We start from the raw sequence: 23,341 nt of genomic DNA on the forward strand, positions 1-23,341 counted from the left end.
CCTAATTGTACTTGGAAATTACAGGCCATGGACTTCAGGGAAATGCATCAAACTCACAGAATGAAAAAAGCCATAAACTGACTAAAATAAAAGTGTGTCTGACAAGTACATTTTCACTGTCAAAGCTGACAGCAGTATGAATGATAAATAATCATAAAAACAAATTAATTCTATTTCAGGAAGTTCTTGCAGCTTCAAAAAAGCCCTAGGTGCTGTTCTTAAATATGACACCAAATCTTTACTACCCATAGCTTTCAGCATCTTCATTTTATAATGCTTTTGAGACCTTAATGTGCTAATTACAACATCCAGCATGGATAATCCAGCAGTATCTTCTGATGACCAACATGCATGTGTCCTTAACTTTGGAGCTTGTCAGAGGGATGGACATAATTCAAGCAGTGTATGCTTGTGGTTCTGCAGCATCTGATCGTGGGTCTCCAGATCTGTCTTTGTAGAGCAATTGGCCACAGACTGTAAAGGGACTTACAGGAACTTTACAGCTCAGCATTGTCAGCCATAAAGCTCAATCGTTCCTCAAAAATAACAAGTGTGTTTATCTGGGAAACAAATCCCTTCCAGGATACTCAAGATTTCTGTTACTCAAGGAAGCTGAAGGGAGGTATTCCTGATTTGATTTGATGGACTTCCCTGCCTGTTCTTAGGAGCTGCCGGAGCTGAGGACTCTCCTCTGAGATCAGCTATGGTCTTTCTGTTCTGACTGATTTTAATGAAAGATTAGTGCTCTCAGGAAGAGTTTAAAACCTGAGGAGTCAAGCCTTGTGTTACAAACACTGTCAGGTGCTGGCTTCGAGCAAAGTCAGGTCTGCCCCACGGTGTGCCTCCTCCGTGGCAGCCTCCACAGCGCAACAGCCTCATACCGTGGGCCACGGTCACAGCGAGGGTGACACAGGCTGCAGACACTTAGTGCTCAGACACTAGAGGAGTAAATAGGGTTCACCTAGTAATTTTTCCTATTCATTATGGTCAAGAAGCTTTTTAAACTCTGCCCAGAGGATACTGCAGTAATACTGCACTGTTGACACTGGAACTGTAGGAGGGAGAGAAGACTTTTTTGCATTAGCATATTCTCAGTTAACATTGATGGCACAGAATAAAGATGTCATGACACTTTTTAAAAGCCACTGGTAGAGAGCTAACAGCGGAGTTTCAGACATTTGTAGTGCTCAAAAACTTCTTTTTAAACAATCAGTTCAACGGCTAGTTGGTTTAGTCTTTGGTCAACGTAGGTGGGGGGCAAATTATCCAGGTTTTTCCCGGCTTTTGTACATGAGCCAAAAAATAAAATCAAGAATGTCTTGAAATACAGGGAACTTACTTATTAAAAAGGTCCAGGAATAAACAAGAAGCTTATTTTCCACCCTTGTTTTTTTTGCATAGTGTATTTTTTCTCTAGGTACTAGTCTGCCTTTCATGTAGAACATTAGTTGCTTGGTTAGCCAGGTTAGCAGGAAAACCCAGTGTAAGGCCAGTATTTTTTTGTTTGACATAGGGATGGACAGGGTTAGTGACATTTGCACCTAATCAAAAATAATGCTTCTTCCAAAACCATCGTGAATGCCTGCTCATTATGCAAAGAATGAGAAAAGATTAAGATGAAACTTCATGATGAGAAAGACACAGATAAAAACCTGTCAGTTCTAATGTGTGGGGAAAACGCTGGTGTATCTCACTAGATATTAAGCAGGGAGGTGGCCACAATGTCTGGTTTATGCATAAACTGGAAGAGAACAAGAGCTTCTCCTGACAGTCACTTGTCATTCTTGTACATATCAGGATACTAATTAACACCAGAAATCTGGACATCTGTCATCTGGCTACTGCATTCCAACCAATGTTTAATGCAAGCCATGATTTACTCCATGAGACCCCAGCAGTATAGGTCCCAGCAAGTCTGACTCTTCCCACTTAAGGTTGCCTGGTGCCCACCTGAGGCTTTATCAGCTGGCTTCTGGGGTCTCAGTAAGGATTCTTTTCCATATATTGCCTTTGTACAAACACATGCTTGTGTATGTAGGATCTGAAAATTCACTTTTTTACAGGACATGGACAATGAAGGTTTTGTTTGTTCCTTTTCCTGCTTCTTTATGAACACTATGCTAATAAAACTTAGTTCCTTGGTTACTTCAGTGTCATCACCTTTCAGACTAAAATAAATACTGAACTAAGAAGCCTTTCTCTCATATTATCTCAACAATTCCTGTCCAGTTCACCTGACAGACCTGGCCATTTCCACAGGTATTACCAGCACATGAATCACACTTGTACTGCACAGTACAGAGCCCTAATTTCAAGCTCCTCATCCTCACACACACACATAACAACACATTGTATGACAGTGTAATGCCTATATCTCATATTCAGTTGATGGAACATCAGTATTAGCATCTTTCACAAAGGAAATATTTCTTAATAGTTATGAGTTTGTAAGAAACAACAAACAAAAAGAAAATAAATCTGTATTGTTAAAAAATGTAGCTGTTAGTTGTGGATTTTTAAACTATAAAGACACTATACTGTTTAATTTGTTAGTCAAAAAGATCTCAAGACAAAAATTGGTAGACAAAAATCGGTATTTCTAATGCAGTATCAAATAGGGAAATGCAGGGGAGTGGGTGGCTAACAGGAAAAAGAGGAGGCCAAGGAAATTACTTCTGCACTTCAAATATTTAAAAAGGATTTTTCTATTTATACTTAGATTTCAGTTTAAAGTAATGTGATTAAAAAAAACCCCCAAAACTATTTTAATTCTTAAAATTGCATAACAAAAATTCCCATTCAACTGTCCAGTACTGTAAGTAGGATGGAAGAAAGACTGTTGGACTCTACCACTCACATTCAGTTGAGAGCTTGAAGAAGAAAGTAAGAGGTTTGTAAAAGGAAGTAGCAAACCCAGTTGCTTTAAAATAAGGCCTGTCAAAACATCTCAGTCTAGAACAGCTGCTTAATGAGAATTTATTTCTAAAGACACTCTTCAGGAATGTAAGCAGAACAGGAAGCATCCGTGGAGTTTTTATTTATTGTGAACATCAGCTTAACAATATCCTAAGGATACATTCCTATAACAAATGCTGCCAGCATCGTGAAGGGAGACTTAGTGCATATTATAGCTGCTCTGGAACAAGTGAGAAAAACTTTGAGGCCATTGACTTTGTGTTTCGAAAGTGAAGACATGCTTGGAGGAACTTTTCTGATTACTCATTCCCACAGCAAAACAACAGCACCAATAGTAATACCAGAACTGAAAGTTTAGTGGAAACAACAGAGTGAGCACTAAGATGTAAGGCAACTCCTATTAAGCCTGACCGTAGACAAGACTTAAAGTCACAAAGATACAAGATGCTTATTTTGAACTCCGTAGTTGCCAGCAAATTTATTTCTTAAAGCCTACAGCAAGAATTATTCAAAAATATTGTGTTCTTAGTCATTAATTTTAAAATTTCTTTTCAATCTTAACCCTTCTCAATTATTTAACCTTCACAATGCCACTTCCATGTTTTCTTCTGATAAGACACTTAATAGTTAAGCAACTTCTCAACCATTCAGCAAGTCAGTGTTCAAGCAACTAGGAACATGCCCCAGGTCTCATGGCTCCAAGCTGCTTGCTCTACCCCTAGCAGTCACCCCTGGGTAATTCTGTACCAGCTACAATAGAGAGGTAAGCCTTTCAGTGTGCACACAGTGAGAGCACTTTTCACCTTCTACGAAGTGTGAAATGAATTGAATAATTAACTTTTTAATGAAAAGCTGCTTCTCTGTTCTACCTTTGACAAACACCATCTTGCTGAAAATTGCTATCATTGACACCACCTGTATGAGCCTAAAGGAAGCACTATAAAACTAGTTTCAAGCCTATTTTAATAATAGTTTAATATTAGCTGATTCCTAAATGGAAACAGAAGGTGATTTACAATCACTTATTGTATACAGAGCTTCCTTGTTAATGGAGTTACAAATCAGAGAGCCCATTTTGCAGTTCCAGTCAGATGAGCTCCTGCAGGAGCACCACCAAATCCACATTCATCCTCAAAAATCCTGCCATCCCCAGCACAGCAACTTGTGAAGCACTGATCTTAATGCCAAAGTCTTTAGTTTCAAATGCATTTCACAATGGATACAGAGTGAAACACATCCCAAGTGATCTTTCTACTATAAATTAGAAGATAAAAAGTACAATTTTCATTTAAACAAAAGATTGATGGCGAGTTTGAAGCAATGGAGATAGCTAGGAGTTCTTTTAGCAAGAGGCCCATCATTATCTTTAAGAAAATCTTTATACTCATTATTCACATGGGAGTGCTTGGAGCACTCGGTCTGTCTCATTTACAGCAGACTGTTTCAGCTTTCTTCATCACTTGCTTTTAGTTTTGTTTCCTTCTTTTCCCATGAGTGGTTCACTTTATGATCAGTAATGGTCTTTTTAGGACTTTGAGAAGCAGATGCTGGGGACTGCACAGACACCTACCAAGAAGGAATCAGAGAGCTTCAAACTTAGTCAAGGCTTGGGTATTTGACAGGCATCACAGGGTATCCCCAGACCTGGAAAAGGCTGAAGTGCTTAGAAGTAGAATGGAGTTGGAGGAGGGGGAGAGAGCTGTTGAGAAGCCGGCTAAGAAAATCAGACAGATAAAAAGCAATTGATGGGGATGTCTGAAGAAACCAGTGCTCACTGTGAGCTGGACATATCAGTGTTTTTATGTTATTTTAATCCCTCTTTCTTTAATAGCTTTTCCCTCTTTGTTTATAAGCAAGAATCCCTTGAGCCTGTGTGGTGTCACCTACATGAGTCATCAGGTATCGATGGAGAGAAGAGATGCTGGAATAGACAAGCTGTGTTCCAGGGTTTGGTGAAGGCTGAGGAAATCAAGCTATACCACATGGGAGAAGGAAAAGCACAAGGTCTCATTCTCAGTGGAGTGCTACTAGGAAAAAAAAAGGGTGAGGAAAACCAGCAGGTGAGCTAAGCACTGTAATACCACAAACCAGCTTACAAGACTGGGAAGGCGTGGAAGAGTATTGGTTTCTGTTTAGTTATCAAGTGCCTGCCTACACTGATTGGTGAAACTGTCACCCTTTAAACACTTTTTTTTTTTTTCAATCTCTAGAAATGAACAAACCTAAGCAGCAAGTAGACTTCCTAATGCATAGAGTCCGTACCTACAGTTTCCTCCATTTGTGGGAGATGTTCTGTGATTGCACTCAAAGAAGTAGCCAGATTTAATGAACATGTCCATAAAGCACAGAGATATTTGATTTCAAGGAAGACAATGCAGTGTTCTTATCCTTTCTGAGGAGCCCTGACAGATACAGTTAAAGATTAATATTACGAAACAGCCCTCAGGGAGAAATTTTTCCTGCCTTCCCCCACCTAACATTAGCATATTTAAAGCACCATGGATAAAACACTACATGGATCTGGCAGCTAACATGCAACTTCAGGGCAGAAATTATGGCTCCATAAACAAGTTGGGATGTCTGGCTGATTCTGAAAATACTAGGGAGTTTCTGAAAGGTACACAGGTGATAAAGCAGGTGTAAAACAATGATCTACTGTGACAGTCCTGTGCATCAGGCAGAAACAGAAGACATAAAAGAAACAGATTACAAGTTGTTCTGTTGGTTTCTTGGAAAGCTATGAACAGTGGAGAAGGCATCTATTTCAATCACAGCCAAGATCAAAGAAGATTTCTGCAATGCAAAAAAGGAGTAGTCACTTAGAAATATAATGGTATTTATCTTCTTCAAACAATGTCTTCAGCTTGGAGACTGTTCTCTAAACCGCCCCATCCCTCATAACGAGAGCTGTAAAAAGCCCACTCCTGTGTATCAGTCTGTCTTGAAATGTGGTCTGGTTTTCTTTCCATTTCACTTTGCAGCACACCTGCTGGAGCTGAAAGATTGGATGACTATTAAGCAGTCTATCCACAGAACATGATTTGTCTGCCTGGTATTTTATGTCACTGTGCTCTTTCTGAATTCAGTTCTTTTCCACACCTCTTCAGCTGTGGGTGAATGTGTACAGATTAACTTCAGCATTGTCCAACAGCACAAAATTCCTGATATTCCAAGTCACTATAAGCAGCTCCTTAAAGTGTTCAACTTCCATGCTCCTACAGGGTGGCCAGATGTGTATTGTTTCTGCACTCCTGGGTGATGAACAAATTCACTGTCTACAGTGCAGAAACAAATAGAATTACTGAATTGCTTTTTTTTTTAAAAAAAACCCCAAATCAACAAACCAAACCTGTCCTTTTAAACTTCTTCATCACACTTGTTTTCTAAAACATAATCACCCCCAGGGTGTAACACTATCAGCCCATTTCATCCTTTGGATAGCAGGCTAAAGGCACCACCGATATAAAGCTGTTGCCCAGGTAAAGGTGCTTACAGATATTGTTGGTTGCTGCTATTTGAGCATTTATTGCTGGTTGTCATTCCTGAATTGCAAGAAGTATTGCTGTAGGCAGTGAGTATATTCTGAAATGCCACTCTAGTCAGAGCTATTAAAAACAAGGCTATCAATGCGTCTTATGTTAACATTAACTCAGTTAACTTGGATGACCTCTTTGGCAGTTGAGCAATATTTAATTTATTCTGCCTCCTGCCTCCAAACTGAGTACGTGTAAACATAGAACAGAATCCTGGTATCTACCTCTCTTAATTTCTTAATACCACAGTGTTTCACAATTTGCTTGTGTTGCTGCCCTCTGCCTCCTCTACAGGATTTTTATCTGCTGGAGATCTGCTGCATCAACATTATCTTCCCTCATGATATGCATCAGTCTGTCATGTTGGAATTTATCTAAAATGCCAACAAAGAAACACAGAGAAAATTACATGCGTACCAATGTAGAGTATCTCATGTTTAGGATTGCCTACTTTATTCTTACTCTTGAACATAAACTGATTACAGGCTGACTTGTATTTTTTTTTTCTCTGTATTTAATTCTGTATTTATTGCTGTGTGTTCAAGAATATAAAATATTTTAAGGGCATAGATTATAAAACACATAGCTCGCGTCAATTACTGTTTATGGCATTAGCAATTGTTATATAAGAACGAAGGTTTTACAAGGTTTCCTTCAAAGTATCCTGCGTATAATTGGTTAGAAAGCTTAAGCCACTTTATTTTGAATTATTAAGCAGCTATGGCATTTCACCTGTAGTATCAGCCTCCTCCAGTGCTCTTTCATGTTCTTTACTTTCTAGGTTCTCTGTCAGAATTACCAGAACCTCTCTCTAAGTGTCTGTCGTGAGGTTTATGAGAAGAATAATTTTAAAGCTCTGCCCTGTATTCTTGCCTGTCTTTGGGGAATGTTTTTTTATTTGTAGCATATTTTACAGGTTTTAATTTTTTATATGACTAACTTTTATTTTTCAGAAATTTCCTGGTGCTCCAGGTAGGGTTTCTTGGCTTCCCTTGCACTTCTTCTGGCTTTGTTGTTCAATTTTCTTAATTCCTTCATTCTCCTATGTTTCTTCCATAGTTTCTATAATTTTCAGGATCCTGTCAGTAACTGGTGGTTGCTTAGCATTGTATCTTTTCACCTCCCCTCACAAGGAGATGTTTTTATATACCAGAGTTCTAAAATGCCTTCAGTTTTCTTCTATGTTTTTCCTCTCTTCTACTCATCAAAACTCCCCTTTGAAGTCTATTCCTCATGTTTGTTTCATTTTAATTTTGAATCTACCTACAAAAATTTAAAATATTTTCCATTTTACATTCTTTCAAGCTTAACCTCAGCTGGAGAATCTGTTGATTTTGGCACGCAGAATGAAGTTTTGATATTGCAATATATCTGATTTCCTGCAGGACCAGCTTTTCTGTTCAGCTGGGATGATGCTGAAACCAGACATTCCAGATAATAGGATCATGTCTGTTCTTTGCAAATTCAATCAACTTGTTTTCCCTTTTACTCTTAAATAATACAAAGCTGGGAATTCCCAGTTGCACTATCCATACAACTGCTTTATATTCTAGCATTAGCATTGTAATCAAATTCTCCCAGCCCCTTCCCCTCTTTGCCTGTTTTCCTCCTCGGTTCTTTATAAGAACTATTCCTTACATCTTCTTGGAAGTCTTCCAAGGGGCATGAAAGATTAAAATACAGAGTTCAGATGGCAAGGTGTGTAAACATATACAGATCATGTTTCCAAAGTAGTAATGACCAGGCATTTTTGTTTGGTTTTGGGTTTTTAAAATTTTTCCAAATCCCGTGTAATGTCTTTGTTCACATTAAAGTATCATATCATAAACATTTCTAGTTTTAGATGTTTGATTTCACAGCGTTCCATACCAATATGTTTTCAAGTGTTTGCCCTCCTCCAGTGTTTTTGATTTTACAGTTAATGTTTATACCCCATGTAGTAATCTTAAATTTAAGGGGTTTTCCACCCATCTTTTGCATATCTGATTTTACAGAAGGCAACCACTAACTTACATCAGTTTCTACAGATGGATGATTAACCCCTAACTGGTAATTAAAAAATAATATAAATTTAAAAAAAATCCTTAGGTTTTCATGTATCTTTTGAAGTGTCTAGTGAGTTTCAGTACAAAAGAAAGTTTTAAAAAACTGCATAATTATGGAATTCCACTAGAAAAAAAGGATATTAAGAAAGTTAAAGATGTAAATCGAGGACTTAAAGGAGAAGAAAATTGAGTGTTAAGGTGCTTTATCTTATCCTCTAAATGACTGTAAAATTTTCTAGCACTGGTAAAACAACACCATTTCCTCCACTGTCATTCTCAGATATAGCTGAACCATTTCAACTGAAGCTTCCCAAATGATTCAGCTTGAGGAAGACACTCAAAAATCCAACTGAATGTTTTAAATTTGGCAAAGGTACAAGCATTTAATAAGTGGATCTCATACCAGTAAATACTTGGCAATCTGAGCTAGAGGCATCCTTATTTGCCTGAGCGATAACAACTTCCCTGATCAAATGCAAACAGCTGTTTCTGAGAAGTGACTGCATAACTCTGCACTTTTGGCTGCACTTCAGTACCAGGTAACAATTATTATATACTGCTGTGATAAAGCAACAGTGATTTTAATTATCAGAAAAGTTGTCTTCCCTATCAGCAAAAATTAGTCTCTCGCCAGAGCTGGGGGAAGCTCTGTGCTTGGCAATATTAAGACTGGACTGAGCATTAAAAAGCATGCTGTACAACGGGAGCTGAGTGCTCCCTGGTGTAACTATTTAAATGGAGCTACAAACCCTTCATTCAGAATTTATTTGGCCTAAAGAAGAGGGAAAACTTCACGAGACTGACATATAGGATTTGTATGATTACACACACATTTAAGAAGCTCCTTCTGTGAAGGTTTCAAGAACATATATCAAAATGAGAAAGCTGTAAGCAGCATTGTTTATAGCAGAATAGAAAGTCTAAATAGTTTACTATAGCTTCCAAACAACCATTTCCTTTTAATCATTACCGTATTAAAATACTAAGCAGGAAATGTCATTAGAATAAATTTTGAAATGATCATGGAAATAAATAAAGGGAATGCATTTGTTATTTGCAGATTTCCTCTGTGAAAAAAAACTGCTTGGCGAGATTATGTCTCACACATTAAAGGAATGTTGAAAAATGAGTCTGACATCAGGATGCAAGGTGTAGAAGAAAAAAATATGCAGGGAGGGAGTTTTGTCCACTAATTAAGAGTAGTGGATTGTAAACAAGATTCCTGGAGACTGGCAGTCCTTGCATAAATCACTTGAACACTTTCAAAGGAGGACATCTCAAGTTGATTTACCTTATCTGGATTTAATTTTGATGTTTGCTGCATACCAGCTGAAGCATCCCTACAACAGAGTTCCCAAGGGGCTTTGTCAGGGGTTACCTTGTAGTGCTGCTGCTCTTTCCTCTGCCCCAACAGAAGTAGGGACAGCCCCAAAGCTGAGGAGAACCTGCTCCTGCAAGTGTTATGCTCTAGACTTCAGTCTCCTGTGGTTCACTCAATACATGCACAGATGGGACGCCAACATGAAATCACCATGGGAAGTTTTAACATTTAGAGAGAGTAATAAGAAAGCAATTAAAAGGGAGGCTGGATCTAAATCAAAACTCAGGAGGCTTCCCAGATGGCCTTGACTTAGCGGCTGGCACACACTGATCCCCTCTATCACAGATCATCATAGTTGACTGGGGATGATAACTTTTGACATGTTATTTAAAACGTAGAACTTTCAGGGCAGCAGTCCTTATGCCATATTTTAAATTATCAAGAAAAAAGAGTCTCTCTATGACTTTATAATACAAGCAATAAACGATTAGCACATGAGTTTTTCCAGGTATTTTGATAGGAGTTTAAATTCTCACCTGTGTCACATAGGGGGAAGACACATCTTCTTCTGTTTCATACACTTCAGTGCCTGTATTTTTATGCTATTATCTTTCTGACTGGAGAATTTTAATTTTTTCAAAACAGTTATGATGTTTGGATTAAGCCTAAGAGGGCCCTTCCGATTTTTTAAATGTATTTTCCATGTTATAAACAACCACAAACAAACCTTCCAAAAATAGCTTATGTAGAGCTGAATTGGGATTAATCTTTTATGGTGTGCTAAACTAAAAAATAATCATTTTTTTATGTCATTCCAAAATTGCAGAGGCATTTTTGAATTTTGGAACTTGAATTGTCAGTTAAAAAGAAGGATCAGTTTATTATTTTTGTGCAGTATATGTCACTTTGGTGATGCTGTTGGCAAATTTTTGCTCTTCCAGAATGCTTAGCATTTAGCTCAGTGACATAAGCCTCACATATGAATTCCTATAATTGCTTTCACCTAAATTCTACAGGCTTGAAATAGACCAAAAAAGTAGTCCTTTTAGGGGAATGAAATGTAGAGGATGTGTTTGGATTCTAATGACTTCCTAGGATATTTCATTCAAGATAGCATAAGATAGAGGAAGGTAATTCACACGGTTTTGACAGTGCATAGAGCAATACATTCGGTACCTTTGTTTTAAATGTATGGGATGCCAACATAAATGCACTACAATATCCTCCATTCCAGCGCTGCAGCTATAGTCACAGATTATTTCTTTCAGCCTGGTACAATTTACCTCTGTTTCACACTGAACAGTTTTTATGTTCCTAATCAATAAATTAGCTCAGTCATTTTAGGTGCAAATCCTTCTTTAAGGTTAACTACTATGAGAGACAACAAATATTCAAGCATGCAGCACTGTGTAGCACTGAATGATGTCTGCAGCTTGCACAGCCCAAACTAAGAGTTTCTATAGAGTATTTTTTAGTTTTTCATAGATATCTAACTGTATCTATAGAAACTCAGACCATCTGCGCACAAATGTGAATTCCGTAACTTCCCCGGCATTTTCATTAGAAAAGCTGCAAAGAATTTACTCTTTAAGGGCAAAGCAATCATTACTAAAGAGCTTCCTCTCTTGCACTTAGGACACCAAGAGAGCAAATGTTTGTTAGGGAACACCAAGGGCTAATGGTGCAGTGAACCACAGTAGGTTGCGTGCAACAAAACCCAGATACAATTTGCATGGCCTGTGGAAACATTACATTTATCATAACTGTGGTTATAGCCCTGAGTTAAAATCATATAGAGCATGCTGGTTTTGGAAAATTGAAAGATAAACAAACAATAAGACATTTACCTTCCACGTCAAGGCACCTAGGTGGGCTATCTGACCAGATAAGGTTATACATGCACTCAAGGAACTCTGCCCCTTCTAGTTTATATCCAGGAAAGCATTGATAATACACCACTGTTCCTACGGGGAAGGAGGACTCGAACTCAGATATGTTAATGTAACTATGAGGAAGAACCAATGGCCTCAGGCAACCTGCAAATTAAGAAGAGGGAGGTATCTTTTATTATAAAGTGCTTATCTCAGTCATCTTCACACATCTTGGTTACAATTCCTAAATTGAGGAGTGTGATATTTTTCATCTTCTCTACTATGAATGGCATGCCAGCATGATCTCCCTCAGATACATATGCTTCATTATACTGCTTCAAACCCTTTCATTGTTTAGCCCACACGCTTTGCTAGCGTGGGATCCACTCTCAGCAGATCCAGGAAAGGTTTACTGAAAATGACAGCATTTTGTTTCACAAACATTCACTGGTTTAGCAGATGGCAATTTCTTTCCGAGGTAGAATCTTTAATAAATAAAGATTGTCATTTATATAAACCATGAATTTTATTCCTCCTCTTAAAACTGACAGGCATGTAAACCATTTTTAATATTAAAACTGCTCCCATGACAAAGTGCACACAACCATAAAAGATTTGCAGACAGAATCGATGATTTTGAAATTCCAGTTTGAGAAAGTCTTCCTATGAGCAGTCCCACGATAAACACTGAATGAGGTCTCAGATTAGGTTATCAGAAAGTTAAGGTACCTATTATCACCAAAAATTGTAAATGTAGTCAGAGACTACATTCTCTTTCTGGAATTACTTCTGAGGGATCTGTACCATGGGTGGTACCAGTTAAATGGTCACCAACCATATTTGGTGCAAGAAAGAGCAGTGAATTTAACAGATGACCTCACTTTATAATGAGTCATTCATATACATTCAGAGTCTGTTTTGAGCGGCTATTTAGATAAGAGTTTGTACTAGAGGAAAAAAAAAAAATTCCTCATGGCCTTAGAAATACCCCTCTGCGTAATACTTAATACTGTTGATTTTTTAATTTGCAATAATGTGGAGGAAAGATGATTAGTAATCAGGGAATGAAAAATAATACTATGAAGTTATGAGACTAATAGATGCTGCATTATGGCAATCCATAAATAGGTCTCTTGCCACTACTAGGAATTTGTGAAGGATGTTCACACAACTCTCATCATTTTAAGCCTGAGGGGAAACTAAAATCAGCCTGGGAACTTGTAAGATACTGGCATCTAACAGAAAAAGTCTCAGCAGCACTTCAAGTAGTTATTTGCTTGCAATGGTCTTTTGAGGGAGAGGGGCGAAAATAAAACAACAGAAAAAGCTTGAAAGCTTTTTACAGTACACTGTACTAGCAGAGCAATGGTTTTGATAGCTGTTTTACTAGCTGGTTATCTCCCTGTTCAAATAAAGCTTCAAGCATCCTATCTACTGGCTACTGCTTGTACCCCTGATCAAGTATACCCCACACATAACACACCAGTTCCTGCAAACTGAGCAGCCCACTGAGCAGGACGATATAAGCACTCTCCAGTGGGACAGAAGGCGCACAGACTGCCTGAGCAAGACAAAGCTTACTCTTCTCTAAACTGTGTCAGGGAAAATTTTGTCCTGATGATTCAGAATGTTAATGCTCATTGGGTTTCTTGTAATGCAGGACAGAGAATTACTTGAATTTGTTGGAGAACAGTGTTTTGTGAAAATCCCTAGGTCTCCAAACATCTCAACATTTCTGCTTGAAAAGTTCATTTTGACATTTTCTTTGCTAAAGTAGCTCACATCATTTCAGATCAGTAATTATCATTATTATCTCATGGAAAAAAATAGTTAGAGGTTGGATTCTTACACGCTCTACAATCCTTTCGCACTGCTATGACAGAAAAAAAAGCATCTCAGTGTCATGAGATTCCCCTGCCTGTTGTAATCAAAGGCCCCTAGAAAGGTAATTGACAGCCAACCTAGTGCAAGTAGACAAGTGGCTTTGATGTTATTAGTGCCTGACATAGCAAAAAGAAAATTCTGGAGACAATTTTGTGAGAGGTTTATAGAATTGGGCAAAATATGGCAGATACTTGAATCTGAATTGCCTATTCTCTACCTGTCTAGTAGTTACAGCACTTGGCTCTAGTGCAATTGATTTCCTTACTTTTATTAGCACTGCTTTTAGTTTGAAAAGCAGTTTTAAAGCGTTTATTTTGAAAAGCAGTTATATCAAATCTTGAGTAGCAGCAATTAATTGTATTTCATAGCATAAATACAACAACAGAAGAAAGTAACAAGCCAAGGGTTACTTGCGGTACTTTTGCTTAGCCAGGTAATGCTGGCTGTCACAAAATTTCCTCCTGGATCTTTGGCAAATACAGGACCTGCAAATCAATCTTTTGATTCATCTCACCTAACTGCAAGAATCTTAATTTACCTTAATTAGATGTGACGTGTACCCACTCTCAAAAATAGGCTGTATACTTCATGCTGCCACACATGATGCCATTGCCAATAAAATACCCCAAAACTAGTGTCCATTTCTTCATGGCTTTGTACAAACTCTCTTTTTCTATTAGCCCTATTCAGATAAAATGTGTGCATCTACAACACTGAGCTAGCCCTGTAATGTGCCTAAATTTCTACATGTCTGTGCCATAGTCTAAGAGAAGATCTTGGGGGACAGTTTGATGTGCCCAAACCGAGGGTCCTAGCTGTGGAGACACATGCGAACTAAGCCCCTGTAACTTCTGACTCTGGTGCCCACCAATCTCATCACTTTACAGCAGAAACAAGCCTCAACTTTCACATCTCACTCTGCCACTGTCACTCCTAAGAATGCCCCAGCTCCCCTGTCTGCCTGCCCTGACTCTACAAATTGATGTGATGGTGTAATTAAGTGCCTACAGAGACCTGTCAGCTTTAGGAGACAATATACAGGTTTGCAGAAAGTTAATACTAACCCAGTCGTCTTAGCACAGACAGTTAAAATCTCGCTATGCTGTTCAGCTGGTCAAGCTTGTTACCAAGATGTGAATTGGTTAAAAACAAGTCAATGGTACTAAACCATTGACTTGTAATAGCAGCCCAGGGTTACAGAAATTCCATTCACTACAGCTGGCTTACCCCCAGCCATTTCTCGCAGTCTGAGCAAAGCTGGGATCCCATGCTACTAATATTACTAGTTCTACAGCTAACGGCTTTGCTGGCCGAAACCATTCCTGTGAATACCCTGAATTTTCAGGCAATACCTATCGTTTAACAGACTGTGAATGTGATCAACAACTCTGCTGAAAACTCTGATAGAAGAACAGGTTCCAGCTTCTCTCCTTTACCCTTGCCCACTGCACAAGGGAAAGAAAGGTAAATTGCAGCTAGAAGCTTAAATCTTTCCAGAAATTAATTGGTGCAAAAATGTCAATTGCCCATCAGAGCTTTTGCTGAACATCTGACTGATTTAACCCTGATTTTTTTTTTTTAATTCAATGTATCTGTGTCAGATTTTAGACTAGCAAACAAAAAAGCAATATTTAAAGTAGTATTTTAAGTGTGAGTATGTTCAGAAAGTGACATTTTCTTTCCTGCAGTAAGCAACAAAAGAAATCAAAAAACTCTTAGCAGCAGAACTATTCAAATACTGTACAGTAAAGCTTATGAGATCACTGACATCCTTACAACTGTAGAAAAAAATATTGGCAAACTATCACAAGATGCATGAGCTATAAAACAGGATGTGCTGGTGTACTAAACCTTGACAAATGGGCAGATTATCCCATGTTCCATCGTCTTGACATATTGAAACCATGTTGTCTAAGTCAGGGTAACGGATCTGGAATCCTTCATGACAGCTGATTATTAACTTATCGCCAGTCCTGTATGTCTTGTTATGAATCTCTGCATCTTCAACATGTGGAACAAGGCAATCTGTGACTTCATAAAAAAAAAAAATAGTAACTTAATTAAAAAAACATGGCTAGCTATTCGATAATCAAGTTCTTAAGCAAAAGTTATCAGTTAATCGAAGTGCTCTGCTTAAACTGTTTGGATAATACATGCATTTCAGTCAGTATGTCCTTTCCACAGATAACCATCAGTTACAAAGTCTATAGCACTGTAGTAGAAGCTGATGTGCTACAATAAAGGATCATTCCCCCCGACTTTTTAAAACAAACAAAATTAAAAGTGTTTAAGAAGACTTTTTAATTTTGCCCTTCCATTCATCATGTGTGCAAACTACACTGCACAGTCTAACTATTCCAAAGTCCCACGAGAAGGCAGACTCTATAACAGCACTAAGGACAGGACAAAAGAAAAGATAAAATACAGATATGGCATGAGGAACACAGAAAAACTGCAGTTTTAGCAGAGAGACAGATGAAAATCAGGTACATTTACAAGGGTTTATCCAGATCCATTCCACAGACTTTGTTATGAGAATGTCTTCACTCCCATCTCATTAATTCTGTTTTAAATCAGGTAATTTTATGTGCCTGAATTCATATGCATTTAGAGGACCTGATTTCTAAGGCCCTGAGCAGCATCTCAAGTGCTTGTAGAAGATTCTCAACAAGGTAAATGACTGCAGACCTCTGGTGATACACAGGCATGGGCTTTATTACCCATCCATGATACATGTATAGGACAGTTCTCTCACTGTATATACCGGTGCCAAAGACACCAAAATATAATATAAAACCCAGAAGTCTAAAAAAATGAAAGATGTTGTGGAAAGTGGAAGGAAGGGGTGAGGCAGGGTAAAAGTTCCTCTGCTAATACTGAATAATTAAGAGACAAGCCAAGAGGACATGAAGGAATAATCCAGGTGACTCAAAGTTCATCCTCCTCAGAAATGCAAAGTGAGATTAAACAGAAGAAAGGAAAAGATTAAATATTGGGAAAATATAATCAAAATTATGTTTGTCTGCCAGCAGTCAATCCATGACAGAAATGGTAATAAAAGTTTCCAGGCATCAAAACGTACAAAGTATTTCAAATAAAAGCAAGACAGTAAAAATATCGTAAGACTGGATTAGACCGGGGTTTTTTCCCAACACTTCTACCACAAGAGATAATTGTCTTCATTTAGGAATGCAATGTTTATAAAAAAGACGACATTTCAGAAGTCCCTTGAGACTTGCATAAAAGAGAAAGTTTCTGCCATTTTCACGGGTAATTTTTGCTAAAGAGGAAGAGGCAGTGCTAAATGTGTATTTGGCAATTAATTGTGAGCATGCACAAAATAAAGCAATAGCAGCAGCTTGCTTGTTTGCTTAGAAGTACAACTAGAAGCAAGATAAACTGTCATTTAGCAGAGCACACTCAAACTGCTAAGAGCAAATGCATTTCATAATGTATTTATTTATTTAGGCAAACTAGGGGATCTATTATTCTGTGATGCATCACTAAATTTTACTAATGTGAAGTTGAAGAGCATTATTTCCCCAGTTAAAACATATTTTCCTTTGTACCTTCCCATTACAGGAATGTTTTCTAAAACACATCCTTAGCTAACTCTTAGTATGGGGCCTGGTCATACTAGTCAAAATTTTATCCATTTATCTTGTTACTTTTAGCTCCTTGGCTGCTGCAGCAGGTACCTTCTGCTGTCTGTAACAGGAAGGGCTGGGAGTCTGATGGGTGGTCTGAGACCCTGCAGCAAGATGTTTTATTATAATTTATTAATTTATAAATGCCCAAGACTGAAAGGATACGTACCCTAACAGAAGGTTATAAAAATGCACTGGGCTGAGGATGCAGACATCACCTTCAAAGACTGGATCATTTTTTCTCTCTCTCTCTGACAAGTTAATCAGCAAAGGAGACAGCAGAGGATGCCCCATAAGAAATGCCTGATGCTAAGCCTTGAATGCTGTCATGAAGAGAAGAGGCAGCCCTGGGCACCCCTGAGGGTGGGATGAGATAGATGGGGATCCTGCTCCATGGCCACGCCGGAGGAGGTTTGGAGATGGATGCCAGAAGATAACGTCAATGAACAGCTTACTCTCTTGGCATAACAGCTTTCTGTTGCTATACAAATAAAGGAGGTGTGTATACATACACTGCAGTAAAATATGAGATTTCACTTTCAAAGCGGGGGAAATTGATTCTGTAACAATGATCTATTACAGCGACTTCATGCCCATTATTCCAAGTAACAGCTATAGATCGAATCATTTTAATCGGCTAGATGTTGGCAGAGAACAGTGATAAGTTGCTCACTGTACCATCCTTCACCTACAACATCCTGGCTGACTTTGATAACAGGTCTATTATAAGCCCCGGCTAAACGCAAGACCAATGGACCACAGTTTTACAGCTCTTTTTGCTGATGCCTTGTGAGCAAATGCTTTCCCACTGGCTGATTTTGTATTGTTTAGCACTTAGTCAGGCATAAATGACAGTAGCCACCTCTCCACAAACAACTGCATTAGCTGGCACAAATTCTGCTTGGAAAAGCTGAGAATAAGTGACTGGATTTTAAAATGTCCTGTCCTAGAAAATAAACTGCTTTATTCTAAGTACTTTTCAGCAAATCTGTGGAAGCTGCTAAACCATTTAAGGGAATACATGGTCTTTAACCAGCATGGAACAGCAACGGCTATGACTTACACTCCTTTCTGGCAGTTTTACACAATCTGCTTATATCAACCATGTGAATATTAAAATGGGACAGCCAAAAGAACACATTCCTTATCTTGCAGAAGCACAAAGAGGTGGGGTGCAGCCAGCAGGCCTGACAGCCTGATGCTCATCTTGACCTAACTTGCATGAAGATGTAGCTTTATACATTAGGAGTTCTTGGCTTTAGCAAACCAAGTGTGTCCTCCATCACAGGACGATCAGTCTGAAGAGTAAGATTTGTTAAACACTATAGTTATAATGCTTTAGTTTACGTGCAAATCACGCATCATGTCTCAAAACTGTTTGTTCCAGCCCATGGGGGAAGGATGACCACCCTCCTCCTCCCAGGAGCACCTGGACCATAAAGGCAATTCAGAAGGAAGGCATGACCTAGACACTATGGAGATAGCCACACCATCCATGGGTACCAGCTGGCTTGGCATGGCTTGTGCAGGTGAACTCTTACCCTCCAAAAACTGTCCCTGGTCCATGCTAATCCAGAAGGTGCTCGTAGGAATTGCTTGGGGAGTACTGCTTGGCATTGGCAAAAAACATGTCAGGGACCTTTCTAATACTGTAACAGTATGTGCAGTTGCAGAGCACTGCCCTGGCCCATGCTCTGGCATTGCTTTGTTTCCTAGTCTGTATGTAAACTCAAACGCAGAGGTCCAGTGCTCCTGTGTATCTCACTGCGGAGCAGTGTCTGAACTAGCCTTGATTAATCTAACCACAACACTGACAGGCTGGAACAGAAAGGAACAGGGAGAAAGGGTAAAAGGAACATCATGAAGAATCAGTTGAGTGCAGGGACAGCTCTTCTGGACCCCATCCTCTTAAAAGCAAATACTTAAGATCAGTATCACCTGGGTTTTTTTACTAGTGTTAAATCCATAGTACTGTGTTAGAGGATAGTTCTGTGTATGGCAAACACAGTATTTCAGTGCATTTTAAAAAAAGCTTTCTCTTTATCGTCTTTGCTTGTATTACAACAGCGCACAGAGACTTCACCTAAGATCTGTGGCCACTGTGCTAAGCACAGGTTGCAAAATTCATATAGTGTTTGTAACCAGGTTTAAGAATCAGCAAACACTGCGTAAGACAGATAGGAGATGGAGCAATAAAAATATTTCAGTCATCTCACAGATGCAGAGACAAAAGCAAAGAGAAACGAGTGCTAATGTCATACAGGAAAACTGTAGCCAAACTATGTACTAGTCCACTACTTTCACTGCAGGTTTATTATCCCTGTCAGTAGGAGAACAAGGCACAGAGGACATTTCGAAGGCGTCTGCCTGCAGAAGCACTGGGAGAGAAGGGCACAGCTCTTTGCTTGGTTGCCATCTCCATGTAGACTGTAAATTTAGATTCAATCTCATAGCAAAGAGGTAGCGTTTGTTCCAAGTAGGGTAACAGCCTCAGCAGCCACATTATCACAGTGGGAGAAGATTAGATTAAAGTGTGAACAACATGACATACTGCTCTTAAACAGTAAATACAAAATTCCTACCTTAGAGCTTTGGTATTTATGTGCATAACTGTATTAGGATTGATGGAGGTTACAGTCGCAACATGCAGTAGATCAACATGACAGCGTAACTCTAAGCACACAGATTTTTGACAGGGCATTTATTGGGCACCTAGTCATGCAACTTAATTCTCGTGCTGACACTTAGAATCTCCTGCCTCTTAACAAGAAATGACAGACCTATAAAATCAAATTGATTGGATTAAGAGCTCCAGGCAAATGAATTAGTTTTAAAATCAATTACATTCTGAAACAGGTTGCTTTACTTCCTCTGGTAAATAGCATTTGTTTGTGATTGGAGATTGTTCTAGTAAACACAGAACAACAATTAAATGTGCATAACATAGACATAAAATGATACGTAACCATCCTTAGTTGAATCCAAACTCCTGAGATTAAGTTAAAATGAACTCCAAAGTATTGAGTGTTTTTACTGTTCAAGCTTGGCTGGCAATATCTGACAGTTACATATACTGGGATGAGAGGCGTGTGTAGCATACCACAGCACACATGGCAGCCAGCCCCTGCCTTAAATGGGTAAATGCAACATAAAGTTTATTTTGCCTTGTGATAGCTAATGATGAATGGTAAAACATTAACTTCTTATTTCTCCAGTACTTGCTACAAATTTCAAATTTCTTTTTATATGTCATTACAGAATTTCTGCAATGAGGTCTTTTATGTATGTCATTAGACAGCTGAGAATTACAAACCCTGTTATAATTTCTCCTTAACTGTTCTCCAGATGTGCCATGTTCCTACACAGCCTACCTCCCTGTAGTGCCCCTTGCTCACGATTCTGCTCCGAGTACACAAAAGGATCACTTTAAAAAGCACTTAAGCAAATGCTTAGGTCTCGTGGATTGCTACTGAACCTTTGCTTAGTATTTCATCTGAATCAGTGGTTGTATTGTGCATTGGAAAGAAAAATTAATTCTGTCATCTGTTTTTTTCCCTATTGCTAAAGCCTAGGATTGTTTTAATAATACCTGAGGTATTATTATACCATTAATCAGGAAAGTACTTAAGCACTTGCTTCACTAAATCCTAAATCAGGGTCCTACTCTTCAGTCCCAATAATAAAAAGCATTTTTGTGTATGCCTAATTTTGAGCACAGAACTTTTTAACAAGACTAATCACATAATTACAGTTATGCTCAAGCTTAAGTGCTTAGCTTGATCAGAACATTGGCTAGCAATCCTTTTTAAATGCTCTGTGCTGTAGAGTAATGATTATCTCTTTAGCAACTGTTGTCACATCATCCATCACATTCTCATCTTCCAATTTCTTTCTTTTTTGAAAACACCTGGCTCAAGTGTTGATCACACTGATATCAGTGGAAGTTTTGCTGTTGATGGCATTGTGGTCAGAAACTTCCTCCACAGATTTCCACTGGACTGGGGGGCTTGGGAGAAGATTTGAATATTCAGTGAAAGATGTTAATGCTTATTTTAACAACTGCAGTGGATGATACAGGTGTGCATCAAAGACGCACATCAAAATTCCTAGAAGCTACCTGTAGTGGTTAAGAAAACAGATTTTCCAAGCATTATAGCTTTTTCTGGTTGTTCAAATACCCAGTTTAGACATATGCTGCTGTCAATCTACATGTATTTTTTCTTAAATAACCATGAGACAAGGCATTTATGAAAGGGGGCTGTAACAGAAGAGGTCATGATTTTCACACATACATTATTTTTAAAGGCATCATCTTGTTTCTTTGAAGCTGACCACCCTTACGACCGGGTGTTACTGGCCCCATTGCCTTGACGTTCTACACAGAAGCTGTGGTCTCAGTGCATACCATGAGACAGCTCACAACTGTGCCCCTCACAGCTCTGTAGCCTGTAGCCTCACACATGTCCAGGAGCCCGTATTTTGTCAAGACCTCTCCTGCCAACAGGGCAGCTATCTGAAAAACCACAGACTACTTACCAGCTGCCTCAAGCTACTCTCTCCAGTATCTCATGCAACACTTTCACACAGACCACTGCTTAGGGTTGTTCTCTTCACATGTACCTCCTGAGCGTGGCACTCCCAGGCCCTGCTTGCTCCTTTTGTGGCATGTCCCTTCATGCACCCCTGTCCCAGCACAGGATTCTTACACCTACCCACCCATCAGCATAAACAAGTACTTGCAGTTTTTATACACGCAGAGTGACGCATGATCCGATGTAGTAAGTGTGTTTATGAGCCACATAAGTCTCTGACTGCTTTTGAATGAAGTCCATATAATTATCTGAATTTAAATGATGGAAGGCCTTCTGAAATAGAATTTATCTTGACTACCTTGAAGACTACAAGGCGATGGCCAATGACTTCAGTGGAGAAGTCACAACACTAAAATGTATGCACTTGATTTAATTAATACTTTTCATGCCTGTTGATTTTAATAGCTATGTTGACCAAAAATAAATCAACAAAAAGAACAAGTTATATCTTCAATATACTTGGTGAAATAAATTGTTTGTGATGCTTGTGGATGTATTTTGGCCGAAGTTTACACTTATGATATTCAAATTAATACTGCTCTATCTAACTCCTAGAAGAAGAAAGTAATTTAACGTCCTAATTATTTAAAACCAAATCCAATTTCAAAAATGTAATACAATAAAATTCATGTCATAGTAGTCTGAATTATCTCAAAGTAAACTTCTACTGTGACTTTAAACATCTGCAGTCCATGTGTGTTTGATTTTCCTACTTGAATCATGCACATGTCATAAACAAGAATTGTTTAAAACTCCTGATTAATAATATATTGCAGAAAGGAGTATTAAGTGGGCAGCTTTAATAAATTGTTACAGATTACATATACTGGAGGTTGTTTTTTCTCTCTGCATCAATCTGTAACTAGTTAAAAGGAGTAATGTATTATCTTTTTTTCTTCTGATTTCTTTATGTCCCTTTCAACACATGCATGTGTGCACACACACAACCTCTCACGGCATAAATTTAACTGACAAATGAGGATTATGGATGGGAAGGATAGGAAACTAAAGTATGTATCAAATGAGACACAGTGAAATGGACTCCGCTCTTTTTTTGTTTTGTACCAAGACACACAAACATGGTACATGGACAAGTGAGAAAAAAAACACATTGGTGAACCGCTTTAAGAAAAGTGACTTACCTTCTTGTAGGCACACAGGTTTATCACTTGGTTTCCAGCTCAGGGAGCCATTAAAGTGTCTCACACAAAGTTTTTTTGAAGTACCATTAAGTCTGTATCCTTCTTGACAATGAAACCGGACCACCACACTTTCAAAGAAAACACCTGCACTGGGTGTCTTGTATCCATGTTCAGGAGCTCCAGGATCAGCACAAGCATGTAGGTCATCAAACCCTATGTCAGACAAAGATAGAATCAAACTGCGTTCATTTACTCCTCGTGCAGCCATAGTCACACTTTTTCTAGGTTTTTCCATTTGATATTTAATCTAAATGGGGGCCTCATATCTTCCATTAATGACCACTAGCAACCCTACTTGTGTACTGGGTACTTTGAACTCAGGGGAGGACA

General features: G+C 38.6%; 1 protein-coding gene across 1 annotated transcript in view; it reads right to left on the reverse strand.

Annotated features, from left to right (window-relative positions):
• Window positions 1–23,341, reverse strand: part of SUSD4 (sushi domain containing 4) — a 45,029-nt gene that overhangs the window by 8,023 nt on the left and 13,665 nt on the right. Inside the window, exons 3-5 of the mRNA XM_026844642.1 lie at window positions 22,952–23,164; window positions 15,422–15,601; window positions 11,663–11,851 (exon numbers count right to left, since the gene is read on the reverse strand). Of these exons, the coding sequence (XP_026700443.1) occupies window positions 11,663–11,851; window positions 15,422–15,601; window positions 22,952–23,164 (582 nt within the window). The remainder of the gene's footprint in view (window positions 1–11,662; window positions 11,852–15,421; window positions 15,602–22,951; window positions 23,165–23,341) is intronic.

This window comes from Athene cunicularia, assembly GCF_003259725.1.
Source record: "Athene cunicularia isolate RWA chromosome 3 unlocalized genomic scaffold, athCun1 chr3_part1, whole genome shotgun sequence".
Taxonomy (NCBI): domain Eukaryota; kingdom Metazoa; phylum Chordata; class Aves; order Strigiformes; family Strigidae; genus Athene; species Athene cunicularia.